This window comes from Canis lupus, chromosome 21 (assembly GCF_011100685.1).
Source record: "Canis lupus familiaris isolate Mischka breed German Shepherd chromosome 21, alternate assembly UU_Cfam_GSD_1.0, whole genome shotgun sequence".
Lineage (NCBI taxonomy): Eukaryota > Metazoa > Chordata > Mammalia > Carnivora > Canidae > Canis > Canis lupus.
Window position 1 is genome coordinate 20,142,436 of NC_049242.1, and position 21,757 is coordinate 20,164,192.

General features: G+C 44.0%; 1 protein-coding gene and 1 non-coding gene across 2 annotated transcripts in view; one reads left to right on the forward strand and one right to left on the reverse strand.

The window, feature by feature from the left end:
• Window positions 1–21,757, forward strand: part of TENM4 (teneurin transmembrane protein 4) — a 729,276-nt gene that overhangs the window by 519,083 nt on the left and 188,436 nt on the right. The window contains 1 exon segment of the mRNA XM_038568485.1: window positions 16,058–16,228. Within this exon segment, the coding sequence (XP_038424413.1) occupies window positions 16,058–16,228 (171 nt within the window).
• On the reverse strand, window positions 17,520–17,622 carry LOC119865085. Its single transcript, XR_005375948.1, has one exon. It is a non-coding gene; the product is annotated as a U6 spliceosomal RNA (small nuclear RNA).

Sequence of the window (21,757 nt, forward strand, 5' to 3'; positions counted from 1 at the left end):
GCCGAGTGTCTTGTCAGCTGAGTGGAGTGGGGGCTGCTTGTGTCTAGAATGGGAGAAGCAAGGCTAGGTGCCCAGACCCTATAACCCAGTGGATCTTGTTTGTATCGACCTTCTGCCATGACTTTGCTGTAGTATGTGAGCAAGGACTGAAGCTCCTCAAGGTGACTTTCCTCATCTGTCCTGGTTCTCAGCCTCTGGCAAACACTCACCCATTCCCTTTTGGTAGTATGGTTTTTCAGAGGTGTAGTAAAGAGGTGATTTACTTACTGGATTCAGAATCAAACTCTAAGATATGAAAGGGTTGAGAAAACTAAGATAGAATTCAGAATTCAAGATGGCAGGGCAAACAACAGAAACATGCTAGGGTTTTTTGTGTGTTGTACTGGATCTTCTGGAAGGATAGCAGTGAAGGGCCTCCGTGCAGCCGGCATGAATGCACAGGTTTATGTTCTTCTGCCATTTTTATGGGCCATTTTTTTTTCTGCACACATTTTTAAGCATTGATACAGTTCCCATTCTCATCAAGTTGAAGAGTTCCATCATATTTGTGCCATTACTGTATCATCACAGTCCTGTTTCTAGCTGTTCACTATTATAAATAATGCTTCCATGAACATCTTTGTACATCCTGCTCTGTTTTCTCTTCTTTCAATTATTTTGTTCCAAAAGAAAGATTTATGGGTCATGAGGGGTACACAGTTTAAAGCTCTTGTTACTCACTGCTCTGCAGAAGGGTAGGACTGAATTCCAGGGTTCCTAGCAGGTGCCCAGTTTCCCCACAGTCCCACCAGTGTGAGGCTTTGTGCCTGACCTCGAGTAAGCTGGTTCAATGAGTGGGTGGCAAAGGATGTTACAAGTGGTTTTGAGATGCAGAGAAGCTACAGGGGTCTTCATTCTTAAAGGGATTTCCACCCCCTTTCTTTGCGGCAGTTCTTTCTGAGAGCTGAGCTCACACATCCCTTCCCCAGTGAAGCTCCTGACCTCCTCCCACTAAGTCAGGACCCTAGTTATATGCTCTTCTCATGCTCATGGTGCTGACCACAACTGCAGCTGACCATCATGTTATGGATCCGTTCGTGCCCATGCCTACTGTTAGACTGTAAGCTCCATGAGCCCACAGAGTATTTCCATCTTGCTCAGTGCTGCAGCCAAGATTTCTTGTACAGGATCAGCACGACGTAGCATGTGTTCAGCAAAAGTCTGTTGAAGGAGAAGAAGTGTGGGCAGGGGTGGCAAGAAGGTGTCCAGGCCAGAAGCTAACCACTGTTCCAAGGCATGGAGTGGAGGGAAAGGAGAAGATAGGCCTAGAGGCATATGCTCACACAGGGAACAGAGAGGGAAAGTCTAGAGGCGAGGAGATCATATGAGACAGAAAACTGGCTACTGGAAGCTGAGTGGGGAACACTCCTGGCCCTCCTCTGCTCCTGGCTCGCTCTGAGCCTCCACCTCCTCGCTGGGAATGTCAACAGAAGGCTGTTGGAGGGAGGCTATTTAGCAATCGGGCACCTAGTTCTTTCTGGTCAACGAAATCTTCTTTCCTTCTTCTTCTGGCAAACAAGATGTGTTAAATTTGAGGGCCAAGCAGTCCTGAATTTGGAAATGTTGTCTCAGAAAAGAGTTGAGTTGACTAGTATAATCATGTTTTGTATCATGCAGCAGCTCTTGCACTTGACCCTGGCCCCATGGGTGGTTTCAGGGCCCCTGGAGAGGCAGTATGGCCATGGTCAGTTAATAAGTAACCCCAAGGGACACCTGGGTGGCTCAGTGGTTGAGTGTCTGCCTTCGGCTCAGGGCGTGATCCCAGGGTCCTGGAATTGAGTTCCGCATCGGGGTCCCTGCAAGAAGCCTGCTTCTTCCTCTGCCTATGTCTCTGTCTCTCTCTGTGTGTGTCTCATGAATAAATAATTTTTTTTAAATCTTAAAAAAAAAAAAGTAGCCCAACCCTTCATCCAGGGTGCTCTGTCCACACCTTCACCCTGGAAATATGGAAAAGGAGTCAATTTTACAGATTTTTAGCATCCTTGGAAAGGATTTGTCCCCCACATCCCTATCTTTATTCCAGACTAAGTACTGTGAGATAACAATTTAATTGCACTTAGGTGCAGAGAGAAGGCAAGAAGGGTCTCCCTGATGGCTGTTGTTGCACCACCATGAATACTGAGCTTGTGGAGAGGACAGGTGCACAATCAGGGCTGTGATTGGGACTGTAGGCACAGGACCCCAGTGAGGAATCAGAGAAGCAGCTCTTCGTTGTAGGGAACAGGGAGGGGGGCAGAAGAGGAGAGATGGCTGTACAAAGCACACTATAAGTAAAACAACAAAATCACAGCTAAATAGCTTCATCCTTTAAAGACAGCAGTATAGTTAATAGCAAGAACACAGACTCTGGACAGAATGAGGCCTGCATTCCAGCCACAACCCATACAAGCCTTTCATCCCTCTGAGTCTTGATTTTCTCCTTGGTAAAAATTAAATTACTATCTAAGCAGTGTTTTGAGTGTTAAGTGAGAAGGCCATCTGCAAAGGGTCCAGTCCATGGGTGGCCCATAGCGGGTATTCATATAATGCCGTTTGACCCTTCTGGGCAGCAGGATCACCCAGAGGTTTTAAACCCTCCTGAGAGGATTCAGCTGCCAAGAACCATCCCCAGATGCAGGGATTTCAGGTAATCTGAGATTAAAATAAGGCGCTTCCCTAAACTCAGGTTTGAAAGGGCAGAGTGTTCAAAGAGCCTGCCTGCCGGGTTGTGTCCTGGGCTGTGAGGGACGGACAAAGCCAGATAAACTAGCACCAGTGCTTTGAGTCATCCTCAGTTTTGTGGCAAGCCAGATGTGTAAGGAGTTGATGGCAGTACTAGATAGATGATAAAAGCGTGTTACTGGAGTTTGAGCCTTGTCCCTGTGGGAGCCCGAAGGAAAGAGCAATTCATTCTAAGCAAGAAGATCAGATAAAATTTCCCCAAGGCATTGAACCTTGTAAATCAAGTAAGATATTGAAAGAGAAGCTACGAATGGCTTTCTGGAAGATGGAACAGCCTCAACAAAGCCAGAGGATGGTAGATGGAAGCATTGGCTACCTGAGGTGCCTTTGTCAGAAGACCGTGTGTTAAAATGTCCACTGGTGCATTTGACTCACCTGCCGGCCTCAATCTCTATTTCACGAAGACTCCTGAATGTAGAAGCACAGAAACCACAATGACCACAGGATACCGGCTGCCTTCCCCCTTAGAAGAGAGGCTGTATGAGGCCACTGCATAGTAAATATTTTACCTTCCTGTGAGGCTTTCAAACCCATTGATCCTCTCCAGCAATCTGTGCACAGAATAGAATTCCTAACTGCATTTCCTTGTCCTGCAAGCCCAGATGTGGGGAGTGAGGTTGGCTCCCATTAAATAGCTTGTCCAGCTGGAAAGAGGGGTAAGTAAGAGAACTGGGCCTAGAAGCCAGATTCCGATTTCAAGTCCTCTGTTCCTTCTATAGACCAAGCTGCCTCTCAGAGTTTCACCCTGATGTCCTCCTCTATGGCTGTGCTGCATACCTGGGGCTCAGAGCAAAAACCAGGGCCTTTGCCATCTTAGCTGTGGCTTGCCTCTGCCTCTGCCCCTAGCTCTCCTCCCTCGACCTTACCTGATGTACCGTTACCATGTCCTGGCACGTTTTGAGTGTTACATGCATTTTCCCATTAGATCTTCTCAACAGCTTACTTATCCAACAGGTATTCGCCAGGTGGCAGCCATGTGCCAGGTACCATTCTGTTTTCATTTCCATTTTATAGATGAAAAACTGATGCCCAAGCAGGTTAAGTCATTTGTCCAAAGCCACATCACTGGAAAGAGAGGGAGCCAGGCCTTGTCCCCTAGCACCGGCCCTCTTCCCACTGTGCTCTTCACTCCCGCAGCTGGGGTGGGTCTGGGACAGTGCACCTGACCAGAACTGCTGAGAGGATGCAGGGAGTGCCTTACCAAGCAGAGAAGCTAAATTACTTTCTTATGGAAACAGAACTAATGTCCACCTGTCCTGAGCCATGCCGTGGGCCAGGATTGCCATGTACCTGTGGCACTGAGTAGCTCTGTGACTTGTACCAACATGCTTCAGGACTGGAGAGACCAGGAGGCTCAGGTGATCTCAAGGGGTCTCAGTACGCATGACTCACTGAGCCCCAGCCCCTCGTGCTATCTGATTCCGCTGTGCTCCAGGTTTCATCTGGCCTGAGTCGATTGTCACTGATATAACATTGTGCAGAAAGCTCTTCCTGCTGGGGTATGGCAGGCAGCTACATTTATCATCCCTTCTAGCTGGAGTTAGCTTGTTCACAGTCTGCAATGGGGAAAGAGGGAAAAGGCCAGTATCATTAATTGCACCGTGGCCTCCATTTCATCCCAGTGTCCTCGGTTTTACCGGCCGGGCCGCCTGTGGAACTCTACAGCAAGACCTAGTCTTTGGGCTCCCGTGTCTGTCTCAGCCTCTCTGTGCCTCTGGTTACATGAGCGCACTCATTACTCCACCCAAGTGTGCATGTAGAACTGGTGTTTGAGGGGAGATGAAGTGGAAGGTGGCAGAGGTTAAATGAGGATTTTAGAAGAAGTAGCGTTTGCGTTTATCTGAGAACTGAACACTTTTGCAACTCGCTGACGTCTTTGTGTGGTGCACCGAGTCCATTACGTAACACTGTTCATATACCAGATGGTGTAGGTCTGGGGCGGCACTGGATGCTTCATTTACAAATCTTTGCAATAGTCCGTGTTTTAAACTTGGAGTGTTCTTTCTTTCATTAACTTTGAAGCACCATGATCAGAATGCCGTATATATTTAGTGTACTTCCTAATCTATAAGGGACTTTCATTAAATGTAATTCTTACAAGAACGAGGAGATGGCTTTGTATTACTTCCATTTCTCTAGATGAAAACACCATAAGTCAGAGTGGCTAGGTGACTTATCTGCTGACACATAGCCAATATGGGCCAGAGCTGGGATCCTGGCTGTCTCTACAGATCTGCTCCACTGAGTACACAGGTGGACAGCAGAGCCAGCGAGGGATGAGAAGCACATGGACACGCATTGTCAGGGCAGTGTGTGTGGGAGAGGGACTGAGATCATGATAAGGGCCTCAGGCTGGGCAGGAGAGGACAGAGGTCATCTCTGGCTCAGGATAATGAAGGTATCTACACAGAAGAAGGTGATACTTGAAGTAGGCCTTGAAGGGTGGGAGAAAGTTTTTTTAAACAAGAAGGGCAGTGGCCATTCCCACATTAGAGACATTGCATCAGCAAAAGCTTGGAGGCTGGATGGACAGGTGTATTCAAGGGATAGGAGAAATCACAAAGGCTCAGACTCCAGAGCAGAGAGCAGTGAGGCATGTCAGATGCTGCGCTCAACAAACACATACAATGATCTTGGAAAATTGTGTCTGTTTCAAACAGATATGACCTTAAGTTTCTGTCCTCAGGAAAATCGTGCCAACAGAATTTGAGCAGTAAGTCTGGTCCATATCAAGAGATTTGCCCTTTTTTTTATTCTTTCCGTTTTTGTCATTTCCACAGTTGTACATCTCATCAGAAAGGCAGCATGCATAATGGTTAGCAACAGGTTCAGGACAATCTGGGTTTGACTCAGATCTGAGGTTATTCTCTGCTCTTATTAAACATGTGATCCTTGGGTAAGCTGTTGAATCTCTTTGATCCTGTTTCCTCATCTTGCAAGTGAGGGTAGTAATACTACCTACCTTGTGGAGCTTCATGCAGATTAAATGATAGTGTGTTTATAAAGCACTTCATGCAGTGCTAGGCACAGGATAGCCTTCAGTTAACAATAGTGGCTCTTGGTTTTATTTTGTTTTGTTTTGTTTTTTTGGATGTTGTTGATGTTGTTTTTAAGGACTTCATTTACTCATGAGAGACACAGAGAGAGGCAGAGGCATAGGGAGAGGGAAAAGCAGGCTCCCCATGGGGAGCCCAATGGGGGACCTGATGCTGGGACCCCGGGATCATGCCCCAAGCTAAAGGTAGACACCCAACCTCTGAGCCACCCAGGCATCCCTGACAGTGGCTCTTGTTCACTTGACCATCACCATCATCACCGTGGTGCCCAGAACTCTGTGCTGCCTTAAACTTCCTAATTGAAGGGCTCAACCAAACCAGAGGTCTGTGTATATCAGAGAAGGAAAAAGGAACTCACATGTATTAAGTGTCTTACTCTGTGCACAGATGAGGGCAGGGAAACAGGAAACAGGAAATGTGGTGTGATCCCAAAGAGCCAGAAATCGCCCACCCTGGGGCAGAAGACTGGGAAGCTGGGGGAGGTGAGGTAAAAGAGTGACATCACGCACTCTGTTCTGTGAGATTTTAAAATGCTTTTTCAAAATGCTTCTTATTATAAAGTAATATTATCCCAAGCTACAAATCTGCGTGGCAGGCTCCACGTTAAGCAGTCCGCCCTCATTCCTCTTGCCAAAGTGAATGTTCCAGAGGGAAAAGACCTATCCTAATAATACATACACAAATTAAAACTCCATTTAGAGGTACTGTGGGAACCACCTTCTAATTGACTTTGATCCCAGAAAAAAAAAAAAAATCCGTTAACACAGTTGGTATGCCAGAGGAAATCAGGAAATGGGAGGGTTGTTCTGTGGAGCCCTGTGACAGTAAGTCCTACTAGTGATGGAAATAGAGCCTTGGTGACAAGACTTTCTTCCTCCTGGAGCTCCTGAGCCTTAACCAAACCCACGTTGTCCTCCTGTCCCCTGGGACAGTTGACTTCGAGAAGGAGCTAGTGATGCCTCATGCAGGAGAGGCAGGTCTTTTGCTAAATGGAGTCACCTTCATACAGAAAAGCTTTAGACCACCTGTGAGTAGTGTTGACGCTCACTGGGATGCAAGTTCTGCAAAGACGGGAGACTGCAGAGATTTCCGCCAGCCTTTCCCCTCCTCTTGGGAATGGCAGGCACTTCCCAAAGCCTGGTGCTGTTCTGCATGTTTATTCTGATCAGGGCTAACAGGAAAACTGTCCTGCGCCTCCCTGACAATAGTCTGAGAAATACCCAGGATTTGTTTTCGAGTCTTGGTGCTGCCATGATGAATGGTGCAATCCGAGATCATTCTGGAGCTCCGGCTGTCTGGAGATACGAGATGAGACTAATGTCTATTTTGTCACTGTGTTCTGAGGTGCCTAATTTATAACAAGAGTTACTAGTAATATCTTTCGTAAAAGTTGTGAGATTAAATGATACAACAAATGTGAATTCTCCAGCATTCTGTCATGCATGTGGTGCAATTTTGGTAATTGGGAGCTGTTACTCTTTTAATGATAATCCTAATTGTGTCTGCCCCCTTTGTTTCTTCCCTTTTTTCCTCACTCCCTTGGGCGTGGTGCCAAGGGGCAGAAGTGAAAGGAATAATCCCCACCCTGAAGGGAAGGCCTCATGGTGGCCTGATGAAGCCTGTCCCAGGGGTTCGTTCCCTTTACATAAGGCTCAAGGGTAGGACTGACTCCTCTGATCTGGGAATGCGGTGCCTGATGGGAGAACAAGCCTCCAGGATGGTTTTCCTGCTCTTACAGGATTTCCTGCCATGACTTAGCAGGAAGAGCTCTGAACCAGGAAGCTAGGCACCTGGACTCTGTGCAGTCCCAGGCTCTGCCCAGAGGCTCTAGCCAAGTCTGGGTCTCCTCTGTGCAGTGATTCAGGGCCAGATCCCTGTGACTGTAAGTTGCATCTTAGCAACACCCCCCAACACTGCAGCAACACCTTGGGTTTCTCAGCTCTCTCGAGAAAAACCACTACCTCACTTTTGCAGGGAAAACCTCACTATACAGTTACAATGATGAGGATGACGATGACGATGATGAAAATGATACGAACAACTATTTAAGAAGATACCAAGCGCAGTAATCTCATGCAATATATTCACAACTCTCGGAGCCAAGGATCATTGTCACCATTTTAGAGATGAGGAAGCGGAGGCCCCAAAGAGTTAAATAACATCGACTGCCTCACATCACTGTGAACATGAGGACCAGAGAAGGAACACAGGGCTGCCTGTGCTCATGACCGCTGCACTTCTGTGCCTCCCGTCTCCTGCACTCAGGCAGCAGCACGTCACTGGGAGTGAGGCAGGGAAAGCTCAGAGAAGTGGGTTGATATCAGTCCAAGGGTTGGTGGAGGTGACCAACTCCTAAATTAGTTATGTATAGGAGAGGTCTCAGTAGAGCCTACTGGGTGAAAGGTGTCCAGAAAAGACAGCTTTCTTATTCTATTACTGCAATAATGACAGTTTATTCTATACAAATTAGATTCCAGCTCTGATTCCCCCACAACTTGCCGTGTCACCAGGTTTTTGGTGCCCTCCAAATATATTGCTATTTCTCCTCTGCATTGATGTTGGGAGTGCCTGTTACCCACTTCTGTGGCTGGCTGCACTTAAGCTTCTTACATATGCCCAATACTGCCCCCTACACACACACACACACACACACACACACACACACATACACACACACCTTGATTTACAGAAATATTGAACAGCTGCCAGCAAACTCTTCCCCACAGCATTACATGGAGCAGAAAAATGATTAACTGCACCAGAGTCTATTCTCCAGAAAACACTTAATTTGGGGGTGAGAGACAGTAACCCTGATTGTTGCAGTCAGGTTTATCCAGAGACAGGAAGAAAAGCAATATATTTACTTGATTTAAAATTAGCCCCACGTAGTCACCAGTGGGATCCTGTCAGGTTTCTTTACAGAGATTCTGCTTTTAAAAACTGTTTTATCCATTGGGCAAATATCTCTAGTTCCTATGCCCAAAGTCTGTCAGCTAATGGAAGCATGATAGAAAAGGGCCCTCAGTGTGAAGAAATTTGCAGTTGGCATGGAAAGGGAATTAGGGAGATATGCAGAAAGAAGAAAAAGGTGATATAACAGAGCTGACTTAAACACATTGTCCAGCAGACAAGCAGTTAGAAAAATCAATCTAGCAAAATGACGAAGATGAGGACAGCTGCCGCTCGCTGAGCTCCCACTGTGTGCCGGGCACTGTTCTAAGCAAATTACATGCATTATTTCATTTAATCCTTTGAGATCAATCCCACTAGCTTCATTTTATAGATGAGGAAACTGAGACTCAGAGAGGCAAAATAATTTGCCCAAAGTCATGAAACCAGTAAGTGACCTGGCTCTGAATGCATGTACATATGATCTTGACCATGGGCATTAGCCATGCCTCCAGTAGTCAGTATGTGGAAGGCCGGGGGCCCCATGCTTTGTCCCTGAGAAGAACTCCCCTTTACAAACTCTCTCCAAAGAGCAAACCTGGCTATGCTCTCAAGAGAGGCTTTGCCTTGAACTATCTTTAATTTTAACTTAACTTCAGGCATTGTAACTCACTAGCAAGGCAGTGTATCAGGACAAGAGCCTGGACTTTGGGACCAATCAGATCTGGGTTCAGATATTTTATCACTTCCCATCTGGAAAGTGTCTTGGGCAAATCATGCAGCCTCTCTGAGCCTCAGTTTTTTCATCATAAGATGAGAATAATAGTAATGTTTTCAAGGTTTATGTAAGGATTGAATGAAATATATAATTCCCCTTGCTCAAGTGTCTGACATACAGCATGTGTCAGACACTTGGATCTCCTCCCTGGGCACTGTCACCCTTCTTTTCTACCTGCTCCTACTGAGACTGCATTGCAGAACTTCTCCTTTAATGTAAAACAGCATTAAAGTGAGTTTGGAAATGAGGAAAGAACGTTTAGCCATAATCCTACCATTATAACTCCAAGTCTGATGTCATTTTTATGTATGTCTCTCCAGATTTTTTTTCATATGCATATCTGGTTTTGCAGAGATTCAGTCAGCAAAAGGTACAATTCCATGCCCTGCCTTTTTTTTCTTAATGTTGTATCATCAGCATTTGCCCTCATTGCTGATGGTCATAGTCATTTTTGTATAATGATTGCGTTGCATTCCATCTGGTCCCCATAGTATAATTCAGCTAAATGGCTCTATTTTTACACATCTCGGTTTCTTCCAGTTTTTCTGCCCTTGCCCTGCAGTCTAGGCCCCTGTGTACTGAACGTCTGGGTTTGGAACCTGTGGATGTTGTTTGTAGCTTTGTAGCAAAACCAGGAATAGGGCCTGGAGAATGAATCTCTGTCCCCTTGTTGCTGTTGTTTCATGTTTTGGGGGTTTTTTTTGTTGTTGTTTTCCCCATGTTAGGACCATCATCCAAGAACTCCAATGACTTATAGTTTACAGAGATGACATTATTTATTTAAAAAAAAAAACAAAACAAAAAAACTGAGCACTAATATAAAACAGAAAAGTGGGTAGCCGCATAGCTGGGTAGGTTCCAACTCCCTTTTGAAACCAGAATTGCCCATTGAATCAACAGTTCCTTGTGGTTGTAACCCTCTCTAGTCACTACCTGGAGCGGCTAATTTACAGATGCAAGTGGGTTCGTGCATTAGATTTTTGGAAGGAAAGGAAGCGTGCACCGTGACAGGGAAAGCTCCGCTGTACTTACACTGGCGACTCCTGCATAATGACTTTGTTAATTGCCTCCTGCTGGCTGGGTGCTGGGGGGGGGTGGGTGGCGGTGAGGCTTCAGTGTCTGAACCTCTACTGAGCGTTTTTTCTTAAAAATGTCAGGATGGAGCTTGCACTTTCTCGGCCATCGCTTATGTCTTGCTGGGCAGGAAAAGGCAACTAGAAAATGTCAACCCTGGGATCAGATTGACCAGAGCTGAGGGAATAAGAAACTCCCCCCCCACCCCCAGCTCTCGGCTTTCAGAAATCATTAACATTTCAGTGTGGGTGATCCTGTGAACCTGCTACCTTTCCACAGCCTTTTTCTGAACTCTTTAGCATCTTTTCACCTTTTCATGGAATTACAAAGTAGTTTAAAGGGAAAACCAGTATTAAGTTTCTTATATAGGTCACTTTCAGCATACTCGAGAGTTTTGCACAGTTATAAACACAAACCACAAAGTGCAATTTAGATAATCCCATGGTATACATTGGTGGTGAGTGGTTACCATTAATTCCTCAGGAAACAGAATATGATGATTATAACTTAGATTTTTCAGTGGTCTGGTTGACCACTGGTCTCCATCCTCTAGAGCAGGCTGAAGGAAGCTATTTATACTTCTTAGCTTTTTCAGATTCATGGCTGTTAATTTCAAACCCTCTGGATAGGATGCATTGACTGCCATATGCAACTTTAAATTCAGGTAGCTGTGGGCCAAGAAATAGTTATTATCACCCATGGTCCCCCCCAAACATTAATTTCAGCTATTTTTGTGTGGTGCTTTTGTTGTGGTGGTGGTTTTTTAGGTTTGTTCTTTGTGATGGTTTGGTTTGGTTTTTTGCTGGTGGCTTTTTGTTGCCCATATTTTAACTTATATTTAAAGTCAAACAATGGAAAAGAGGAAACTTGGATTGGGAACACAGGCTCCTGACTTTGAAACTTGCCTTGAACTTATACTAGTGCCTGTATTTATATTGGCAACTCTTGCATAATAACTGTTAATTGCCTCCTGCTGGCTGGGTGCTGGGGGAGGGGATGAGGCTTCAGTGTCTGAAAATTGGGCATTTTTCTTAAAAATGTCAGGATGGAGCTTCCACTTTCTCAGCCATCTCTTAGGTCTTGCTGGGCAGGAAACGGCAATTGGTGGTGTTGGGTAACTTACTTTACCCCTCTGAGAAAATTGGAGTATGTCACTATAGCTTGAATATTATTTCATTTTCATTGTGTATGTTCTCCAGTAATAATTTTTCAACCTATCTTTACGTGAGGATTAAACTGGATAATATAACATATTCAGCATGTAATACAAGTGGTGTCTAAATGGGGTCTCTCTAGATCAGAGAGGGGCCCCCAACTGTGGGGCGACAATCAGGTGGAAGCCAGATGGACTCACCTGAAGCAGAACAAAGGTGGTAAAAGTTTATTGAATATGCAGCAAGGGAGCGGTGGACAGGATAGCAGAGCAAGGAGGCAGTGGGTGGGGGCTATATTTAAAGGGGAAAGGTGAGGAGGTATGGCGACGGGTGGACGTTTCCCTTTATGGTTACTGTGCCTGGTTGTAAGTAACACCTTGGTCAGTTAGGGCCTATGAATATTTTGAGGTGGGCTGCCTGATGGGCCTCTTCTACATTCTATAGTTTAAGGCTGGTTTACCTGATAGCAGAGCCCACAGTTCACACTCACATGATTCCATGTTTTTTGAGTAGCTATTATGATGTTGATTATTTTCAAGGAAAAAGAAGAGCGATTGCTTGAGCTTCAGTGTTCCTTGGACAGTCTGTGGCTGAGCATGTGTTATATGCTTTGGGAAGAGGAGAGCAAAGCAGATTATTCCTCCCCCTCTTCTGTAACCTGGGACTATAGAATCAAACACCCACCAGACAATACAGTAAAGGAATTGAGGGCCCTCTAGCATGACTGTATTCAAGACCCTGGATCAAAGAGTAAGGGTCCCTTCTGTTTGGGCTGTAAAATGACAGTGACTGGCTGAACTATCTCTGCATCATCCCACTTCTCTCTCTTAATACTACCTTCCACCTGGCTTTTAGGAGCCGGGTCTTGGTCCCCCATGCTCACCTCCCAACTTCCAAGCCTTCAAAACTGTTTTTGGATAACTGAGCCTTCCAAAACAGCCCATGTTTGAGTGGGATCCAGAACTTTGCTTCCCTGGGTGGTGAAAAGGAGCAGAGGGAATGGCCAGCCTCCCAGCTGTAAGAGAACTCTGTGATTGTGGGTAGTCGGGGGCAAGGCCGAGAAGAAGGTTGAGGTAAGCCCTCTTCCTCCTCGCACCACCACCCCCTCAACCCCACCAGCTGTGGGCTGTCCGGCCCTAATTCACTTCCTTGGGATGCCAGGTCTTGTGATCATTTTCATCTATAACATTTTTTCCACCAGCTTTTCTTCCCCCTCAGCGTATTTTTTTTAAGCAAGGACTTGGTTTTGCATCTTGTTAAAAATAAGAGAAAGCTTTGACAATAAAAATGTTTCTCTTCACGAAGCTGTGAGAGTTCTATTCATTCTGGGATTACTTAATTCTCATGACCTTTAACAAGACAGCACTTTTGCACAGTTAGATGAGATAATTGATTCTAATGGGGAAAGAAGCACTGTTCATTTAACTGCATGTATCTGCGTTGTCCTCAGTTCAAACAATTTCTCCATTACCTTTGGAGTTGCCAATATATAGATTAAAACAGTAAGAAGGTAAGCAGAAATGTGAGCTAATTCAGCCTTGGAAAGAGCAGAGTTTTCACTTTTTTCAGACAAGTTAACTTTTATTATTATTGACAACTACACAGAGATAGCCAAGAGCAGGGTAAAATACCTCATTTAGTGCACAGGACCTAACATGTGCTCAAAAAATGTTAGGTGCTCTCTTATTATTACTATCAACAGTCTGAATATAATGGTTATAAAATACAGCCAACAATAACCAAAGAGAAAGCAAAAGGCAGATTCCATTTCTGTTACAGAGCACCCCCTCCTGATGAAATCAAACTTGTGTGTATTCCCTGGGTGGCTCGTGTTTGGACTACAAGTCAGAAGGATGTGCTGTTCTGGTCTCCTTTACACAGTTATTTGCATCTTGAAGGCAGCCACACAGCCCCTCAAGACCCCCATCAGTGACCCCTTCCACAAGTGGACAAGCAACAAAACTCTCCGTCCTCCACACAAGATCCTCAGTAACAGGCCTTGGAGGTTGCTCCATGTGTGAGAGGGCATGTCTGTTTAATGCCCCCTTGCCTTGCTAGGTAAAGCTAGAGGGTGGAGCCTGGGCTTCCTGCCAGAAGGACTGCTGGTATCTGATTTCAGAGTTTTTATAGCTGTGGGTTCTAGTCTAGACTGTGCCACGTGTGAGCCATTTAACTTCCATATGTTCATCAGTGTCATTGTGTCTTAGTTTCTTCATCTGTAAAATGGGGTTATTAATACTCACCTTTCAGGATTTTTGTGAGAATCAAAGGAAATACCATGTTTACTGCTCTTAGCACAACACCTGGGATGCGGTAGGCACTCAATAAAGCATAGTTTTATAAGTATCTTAGTTAACCGTCTGAGCCTTAATGTGCACACCTGCAAATTGGGTCTGGCCGGGCTGCCTTTTAATGATTAGATGTGATGTTTACAAACTTCCCAGTGCACTTCCTGGAATGCAGTTGGTCCTCAATAAGCCTAATTCTTGTGGGCTTCATATCTCTGTATATCCATCTCTGTATATCTGGCCCTCTTAGTGGGTTGGTCACCCCCCCCCCCCCCGGGCCTTCTAGTCCTTCTGAGTAGATTTGGCTCATTATCTGTCTTCCCTACTTGACCATGAGCTCATGGAAGCAAGGGCTGTCTGATAACATCCTGGCTTTTCAGAGTCAGCCATAGGTCCTGGTATATGGAGTGCGCTTCTAGAACATGTTCATCATTACGACAAAGGAGTGATGTTGCATACAGGATACTGTGGGAGTCAGGGACTGGAATGCTTAACTCTGTATGTGAGGAATCAGAGCAGGCCTCCCAGAAAAGTAAATAGGGACCATTGACAAGTCTTGAATCCTAAGACAGGATTTAAGCAGACATTTTGTACTGGATTACAAACCTTTTTGGAAACAAGCTTCCTAGCCTTTTCAAGCATTGTCTATGTTATGTCCATTCTTATCTCTTCTAGATTGTTGCACAAGACTATTTAGCAGTTGCTACCTTGAAAAAAATGTTTTTACATTTATTTTTATTTTAAGATTTATTTATGATAGACACAGAGAGAGAGAGGCAGAGACACAGGCAGAGGGAGAAGCAGGCTCCATGCCAGGAGCCCGACGCAGGACTCGATCCAGGGACTCCAGGATCGCGCCCTGGGCCAAAGGCAGGCGCCAAACCGCTGAGCCATCCAGGGATCCCCGAAAAAAATGTTTTTAAAACAGAAATACATGTACATGCTACAAAATAAGGACAATAGGTATATAGTGAGAAGCAGATCCCTCTCCCATCCCTAGTCCTTACCATCTATCATAGGATGCACCTGCTGTAACTAATGTCTTTCATATCCTTCAGAAATATTCATATATGAAGGGCTTTTTTTAACCCAAAGATAGTATTTCAGATACACTATTCTGCATGTTACAATTTCCTTTCAGAAAAATACAAAGAGCCTCTATGCACTTTTTATGGTTGCATAATATATTGTGCGAAGGTAACCTATCTAGCCCCTTATTGATGGACTGGTTTGCAATATTTTGCTACTACAAACAATGCTGCAGTGCTTAACCTTGTATGTACATCATTTAGTATGTATGTGAGTATATCTTGAAGAGAAATTTCTAGAATTTTCTAGAAACCCTGGGAACCTTTAAGTCCCAAGATAGAGAGTATGTGTATTATAAATTTGATAGCTTTTTTCAAATCGTCCTTCATAGGGTTTGTACCAACTTATGCTCATGTCAACAAAGAATGAGAGTGCTTATTTCCTATTCTCTGTCAATGCTGTATAATTTTAACCTTTTTTATCTTTGCCAAAGCATATGTGAAAAATAGTATTTCAAAGCTTAACTTACATTTCTCTTATTATGAGTGATATCAAGAGCCTTTTCATATGATTGAGAGCCAATTGTATTCTTATTCTATAAACTCTCTGTTCACAGTTCATATCATATGCCTCCTGAGCAGTTGGATTTTGCTTATTATTTGTAGGAGTTATTTTTATATTAAGGAAATTAACCCCTTATGATACAAGTTGCTAACTTTCCCCCTAGATTATTTATCTTTTGAAGCCAAAGGCCAAGGCTTCATAAAACCCCTCATCCTTGCCCCTCTCCCAGTTCATCCTGACTTGAAGCTCTCCAGACCTCAAGGGCACAGTGTGTGCCCTGAGCATCTCCTTGCCCAAGTCACCTGTATAGGGCTTGGCACTGCCAGAGCCCTCTTCAGGGGCTGCTTGTTGAACTGAGTTGAACTGAATTCCTGCATTCCCACCCCACCTGCCCTCCCCTGTGGCTTGGGAGTTCCATTTCCACCTCCAGCAGAAAAAGATGACTTTTCTCATTGCTCACCACAGCCATGCACCTGTTTGGCCTAAACTGGCACCTGCAGCCGATGGAGGGGCAGATGTATGAGATCACGGAGGACACAGCCAGCAGTTGGCCTGTGCCAACGGACGTCTCCCTGTATCCATCAGGGGGCACTGGGTTAGAGATCCCTGACAGGAAAGGCAAAGGAGCCACAGAAGGTAGGGTTGCTGTGTTGTCCGTGTCGTGAGTCTTCTGTGTCTGCCTTTGAACCGAAGAGATCTTCATTATGCGTGCCATGTGCCTGCCTCACAGCTCCACGCTCTGGCACTTCCTCCATCTCTCTGCACTCCACGCCGGCTGCCAGTCCACCTGTGTCTTCATCTCAGTTCCTTGTCACTGTGAGCTCATAGCGGGGCTTGGGTGGCACTCATGGTGCTCAGCAGTATCCCATCTCATGCCTTGAGGGAAGCATTATGGGCTTTCACACTGCTGGGGTGGCTTTGTGTGGGATAGAGACGAGCTCTTCTGGAACAACCTCATGGGGGTGGACAAGCCTCACCAGGAGCGGGGTGTGGTAAAGTGGGTAGATGGTATGTTGTCATTGAAATACCCTTGGACCCCTGTGGTGTAATGGAAACACCAGTTGGGGTATTTTAGCATTTACCAACCATGTGGCCGTAAGCAAGTCACTTAATTTTCCTGACCACCAGTTTCCTCATTGGCAATAACAATAATCATTAGGGTTTGTATGGTTTGTTTGTTTCAAAGCTTTATGTCAAGGGCATCTCACATTTAATCCTCACAGAGATCCTGTGAGATAAGTATAATTATTTATACCCATTTTAGATGGGAAAACAAAGGGTTACATTAATTAAGTGACTGGACCAGAGACACAAAGACAGTAAATAATGGAGCTAGGCCTGTGAGCCCAGGTATGGATGACTTCAGAGCTCTTGCTGCCTCCAAAAATTGTTCTGACTCACCCAATGGTTACAAGACTCTGAAGGAGATATAGATGAAAAATCCCATTGTACAATGAGACACAAATATTTTTCCATCAGTGATGGAAGTGGTGACATTTGGAGTTTGTCATTATTAATTGGGACATTGGTAACCTATGTTTTGAATTTCTTAAGGGTCTAACATGCCACTGACACAGATTCTTTCACTCTCAGCCAAGAGTGGCACAGACTCACAAAAATGGTTATAGGAAAGATTACTGAGCTAATGGGCCAGTCTCATTATCATTCTGGGTGGCATGAGCACTCCTCTCCTGTACCTGCTGTGCCCTGCTTTATCTCTCAGATGTTAACCTGTCAGCCAAGTGGTCATATCTGCCTCCAACCTTTACTGCTTACCTCTTCTTTCCTCTCATCTCAGTTAACTCTGGGGTCATAGCTTCTCTGTCCTTTTAAGGATTTGCTTTCCAGGAATCAGTTTGGTTAAAAGGGTACCTACCATATGCTTGGTTGAAGTAGCTACTCAGGAATGCCAAATGACCCTGAAGGCCAAAATGAACTCTATTTTTTTTTTTGCATGTCATCCTTGCACAGGGGCTATGCTAATATTCTCTGTATTGTTCCAATGAAACCAACTCTTGACCTATGGTCATCTATAAGAAAGTAAGAATGGGAGCATTTCCATGGAGCCAAATTAGAACCTCTGCCTACTTTTTCTAGGGGCAATTCCAGTCTTCTCCTTTACAAATATTTTAAGACTTGAAACACTGAATAATGTATGTTTTCTTTGCCCTTTAATAGGATATAGAGGGAGCATGGATGGGGCCACGGGAAGAACTCTGGGTTAGGAATCAAGAGTCCTGAGTTCAAGCCCAGCCACTGCCATTTGAGTTGGCCTTAAGCAAATCCCTTGAAAGACTTTCTGAGCTTCATTTTTCTTCTCTCTAAAAGGAGCTTATTGAGCTAAATTATCTCCAGAATCCATTCTAAGTCACAAGTCCTACATATGAAATTGGTAATAGAATCATCAGACCAACCAGATGGTTCTTCAGAATCTATCGCCCGGTCAGCCCTGTCCATGGTCCTGCCTGTCATATTGTGATTCCCTTGTCAGTTTATAGTGTCAGATGCCATACATGAATACCATAAATGTGGACAGTCTTTAGATCAGCATGTACAGATGCAGATTTAAGATATGTTTAACCCTCAAGGCATTGGGAAAAGGTCTCATTTAGCAAAATGTATTTTCTTTCCTCCATGATCTCTATCAGACATTCTCTAAACAGGAGTTGGATCTATCTGAAATCTCCCATTCTAATGAAATTAGTTTGTGGGATTTTTAGGTTTTGTTTTGTTTTACCCAGGGAGCAGGAGGTGCAGATAAGAGACAAAATAAAATTGCACAAGCTTATTGGTTTACTTTAATTGGAGTATTTTTGCTTAAAGGGATTATCTGTCATTACTAATGCAAATGGAAATCCTGTTTACAAATCCCTAAAATGCAGCACAGTGCTGGAAAGTGGTCAGCATCAAAAGCAATTACTGTGACAAAAAAATACATCAGTCTGAAAAAACAGAGGACAAAGCTTCCTACAGTTTATATGAGACCACATGGTTCTTAATTTCTTTTGCCCTGGTCAAACCAATCTCTACACAGTTTATGTTTTTAATTGTAACGTTAAAAATCTACTTCCTTAGACATATCTCAAGGGGAAAAGTCTTTAATGTGAGTGCATATTTCCTTTCCCTTCTGAGGGTATCAGAGGAGAGCTGATTCCAAAATTAAGATTAGAGCCTCGGTTTACAGAGATGGAAGAAGCTATATGACATGATGGAAAGAAGATAAACGAGCCTTAGAGCCAGACTGTTGAGGGTTTGCATCCTGGCCCCGACATTTATTGGCTTTGTTAATTCATGCCAATTACTCCATCTCCTATGGCCTTTGCTTCTTCATCTGTGAGAACAAAGGATGGTAACATCTGTCTTTTCAGACTGGTGGTGAAGAGGCATTCAACAAGTGGACTTCTTCTTTCTCATCCATGCAAGTCCATGTCAGTTTTTAGAATCTCAGAAATCCAGACTAAGTGATACTTCCCCCTCAAAGATCTTGCAAATTATTGAGGCACTTTTGAATATATTAAAAGGATATATATTCTTTAATTATACAAATGAAACATGTAATGAGCCCAGTATTTTAAATGATCATCATGTCTTTGAGAATAAGTGCAATGTACACTGTATTTTCAAAGTGGCTGTTACCATTTCAGGGTGTCATGGGACGGAAACCAAATATGGCAGCTTTTCGAAGTAAAGCCATAAGAACTTATGTTATGCATTAATAGAAAAGAGGGGGGAAAGCATTGAATAAACAAGCATTTCTGATGGTTGAATTGGTGGGCTTAGGGATAGCATTTTCTTCTTTCTGTAGTGAAATCAAAATTGCCCATCAGTTTAAACCATGCAAATTGCTGCACGCAGGCTCAGCTGGGCTCTCCAAAATGGAACAGCTTATTTTGATAACCAAATAAATTTCCAACAGTTGCTAAGGAAACTAAAGGATTCTTTGTGCAAGTTATTGCATTGAGAAGAACCAGAAAGGTGGGGGGGGGGGATGTTAGTTGATTAGGAATTTAAAACCTGTGTAGATGGATCTCAGTTCAGGAAAGTGAAGACTATGACTGGGAAGTGCATGGAATTTCAGTTCTTCCAAGTCTCCCTTGTTTGGCCAAGCCATCCAATCATTTTAAGCGGTTCATTGAAAAATTTATTTTATAGACATGATTGCATATTTGTACAGCAATGCTAGAGGAAGCCTGAATCTGTGTATCTTTAAAAAGAACAGGACTGTTACCAGTAAAACTTGCCCTGTGAAACCTGATCTTGCTGTTGGGGGTTCCTAATTCTTGGTACTGTTTGTTACATTTCTGGGAGGCCCCACAAATTATGCAGTGTCCTTTTACATCTGGTGGGGGGGCCCACAGATTATGTAGTGTCCATTTAGAAATGTCTTGAGACACCAGCCCTTGCCCTTTACCCCTGAGTCCTATTTGTGGGTTCCTACTTCATAAAAATTGTCAAGTTTCTGTACCCCATGATGCTCAGTGGCCTTGGATCAACCTGGCCCAGCCTTGATGGTTAGCCTGCTGAGACTGTGAGTCAAGTTGGACTCTTGCTCTTAAAGAGTCAGTGCACTCTACCACCAATGAGGGTGTCTTTGAAAAGTTTTAATTAACCATTTACCAAATTAATGCTTTAAGAAGCCATATTCTAATAAATGAAGAGAAACCCCAAATGGCTTTATCTCTGAATGGTTTCCTTAAGCATTCTGAGCCTCAGTACATACATTTATTAGTGTGAGAATTAACTGAACCAATGTACATAAAGGGGCCCAGCATGTAGTTAAAGGAATAAATGACAGCTAATACTACTACTACTAATACAACCACTTCTACCATTATAACTATTAGTCCTACTACTGTTATTACTGTTGTTATTGTCATCATTATTATTTTCCAGAATATGAGTAGGGATAAAAAGAATTTTATACACAGGGCTTCCCTCCCCCAACTCCCTCCACCCTCTCTCATTACTCTACCATTGGTTGGTCTTGCTGTGTAGTGGGATAGTTTCTATCCTAGTGCTCACAGCTTGGTGCTGAGAATTAAAAACAAAGAATCTTAGGTTGTAGGATCTGGAAAGAGGAACAGGAAGGAGTGAGTGTGGCTTCACTCTGAACAAGTGCTAGCCCAGCCAGTCTCATGCCTCTTTCCCATTAGTCAGAGGTGCTCAGTGGGCTGTAGCATTTCCACCTCCAAAGTCCCCTTTGTATAGACTGTACAAAGTCTATGTACAGTCCAGTGTGGGTACCATTGACAACCAGAGTAGAAGAATGATAAAGCTGAAATCCCTAGATGGGAATCCTCTTTTCCCTTGAAAACATTGCCTTTAGGCTAGGTGACTTAGCACAAAGGTCACGTTCAAAGTGAAGCCTAGGCCAAGAGAATCAAGGTCCTGGTGAAGGATATGCCCTAGAACAGAATTTACTCTTTTTCTTTGTATACACACCAATGATAATTATTTCCTACCATTTTGACCCACATTGGTGAAATACTAGAATGCTAGAAAAGAATATTCCCCCTTTTATTACTCCCTGGGGTAAGAGCCAACTTATTTATGCCTCTGAGGCCTGCAGACCTCTGGAGAGAATCTCTGGGCTGGCCTCTGACCTGTGAGGCTCAGAACTTAGCTGATAGAATGTCTCCTAAAAACTTGCTCACTGGAGGGGAAAATGAAGCAGGCAGGGTGCTCCAACAGCATGCCAAAATGTGGGGGAAGCTTTCATTATTTATTCTCAGACATAGGTATTATTTGAATGCAGACAATTCTGAAATCCCATCAGCTCTGACTCCCACCTACTCACAAAGGAAATGAGTCCTTGGAATTAGCAGTCTCGGGCTTATTTCTATGCAGTTTCTAAGAGGAAACTCATAGTTCTGCATCCTTAACAGAATTACAAGCTAAAGGGTATGCTCTTTTCTACCTAGAATACAAAAGAATTGTGGTATTGGGAGCCCCCAAATCAGATAAGAATGTGAAAGTAGTTCTCTTCCATCCTAATGCTTTGCGGATTTGGCTTCTGTCTTTGAACTTTGAACTACAGTGTGGTGGTTTGCATGTGTCTACATTTTCAAGGTAAAAGTCTGGGGCACATTCCTTCCATAAAAGAATCAAACGCAAGCTCTTTCCCATGCTAATGACAAAATACTAGTGGTGCTTTTATTGAGAGCA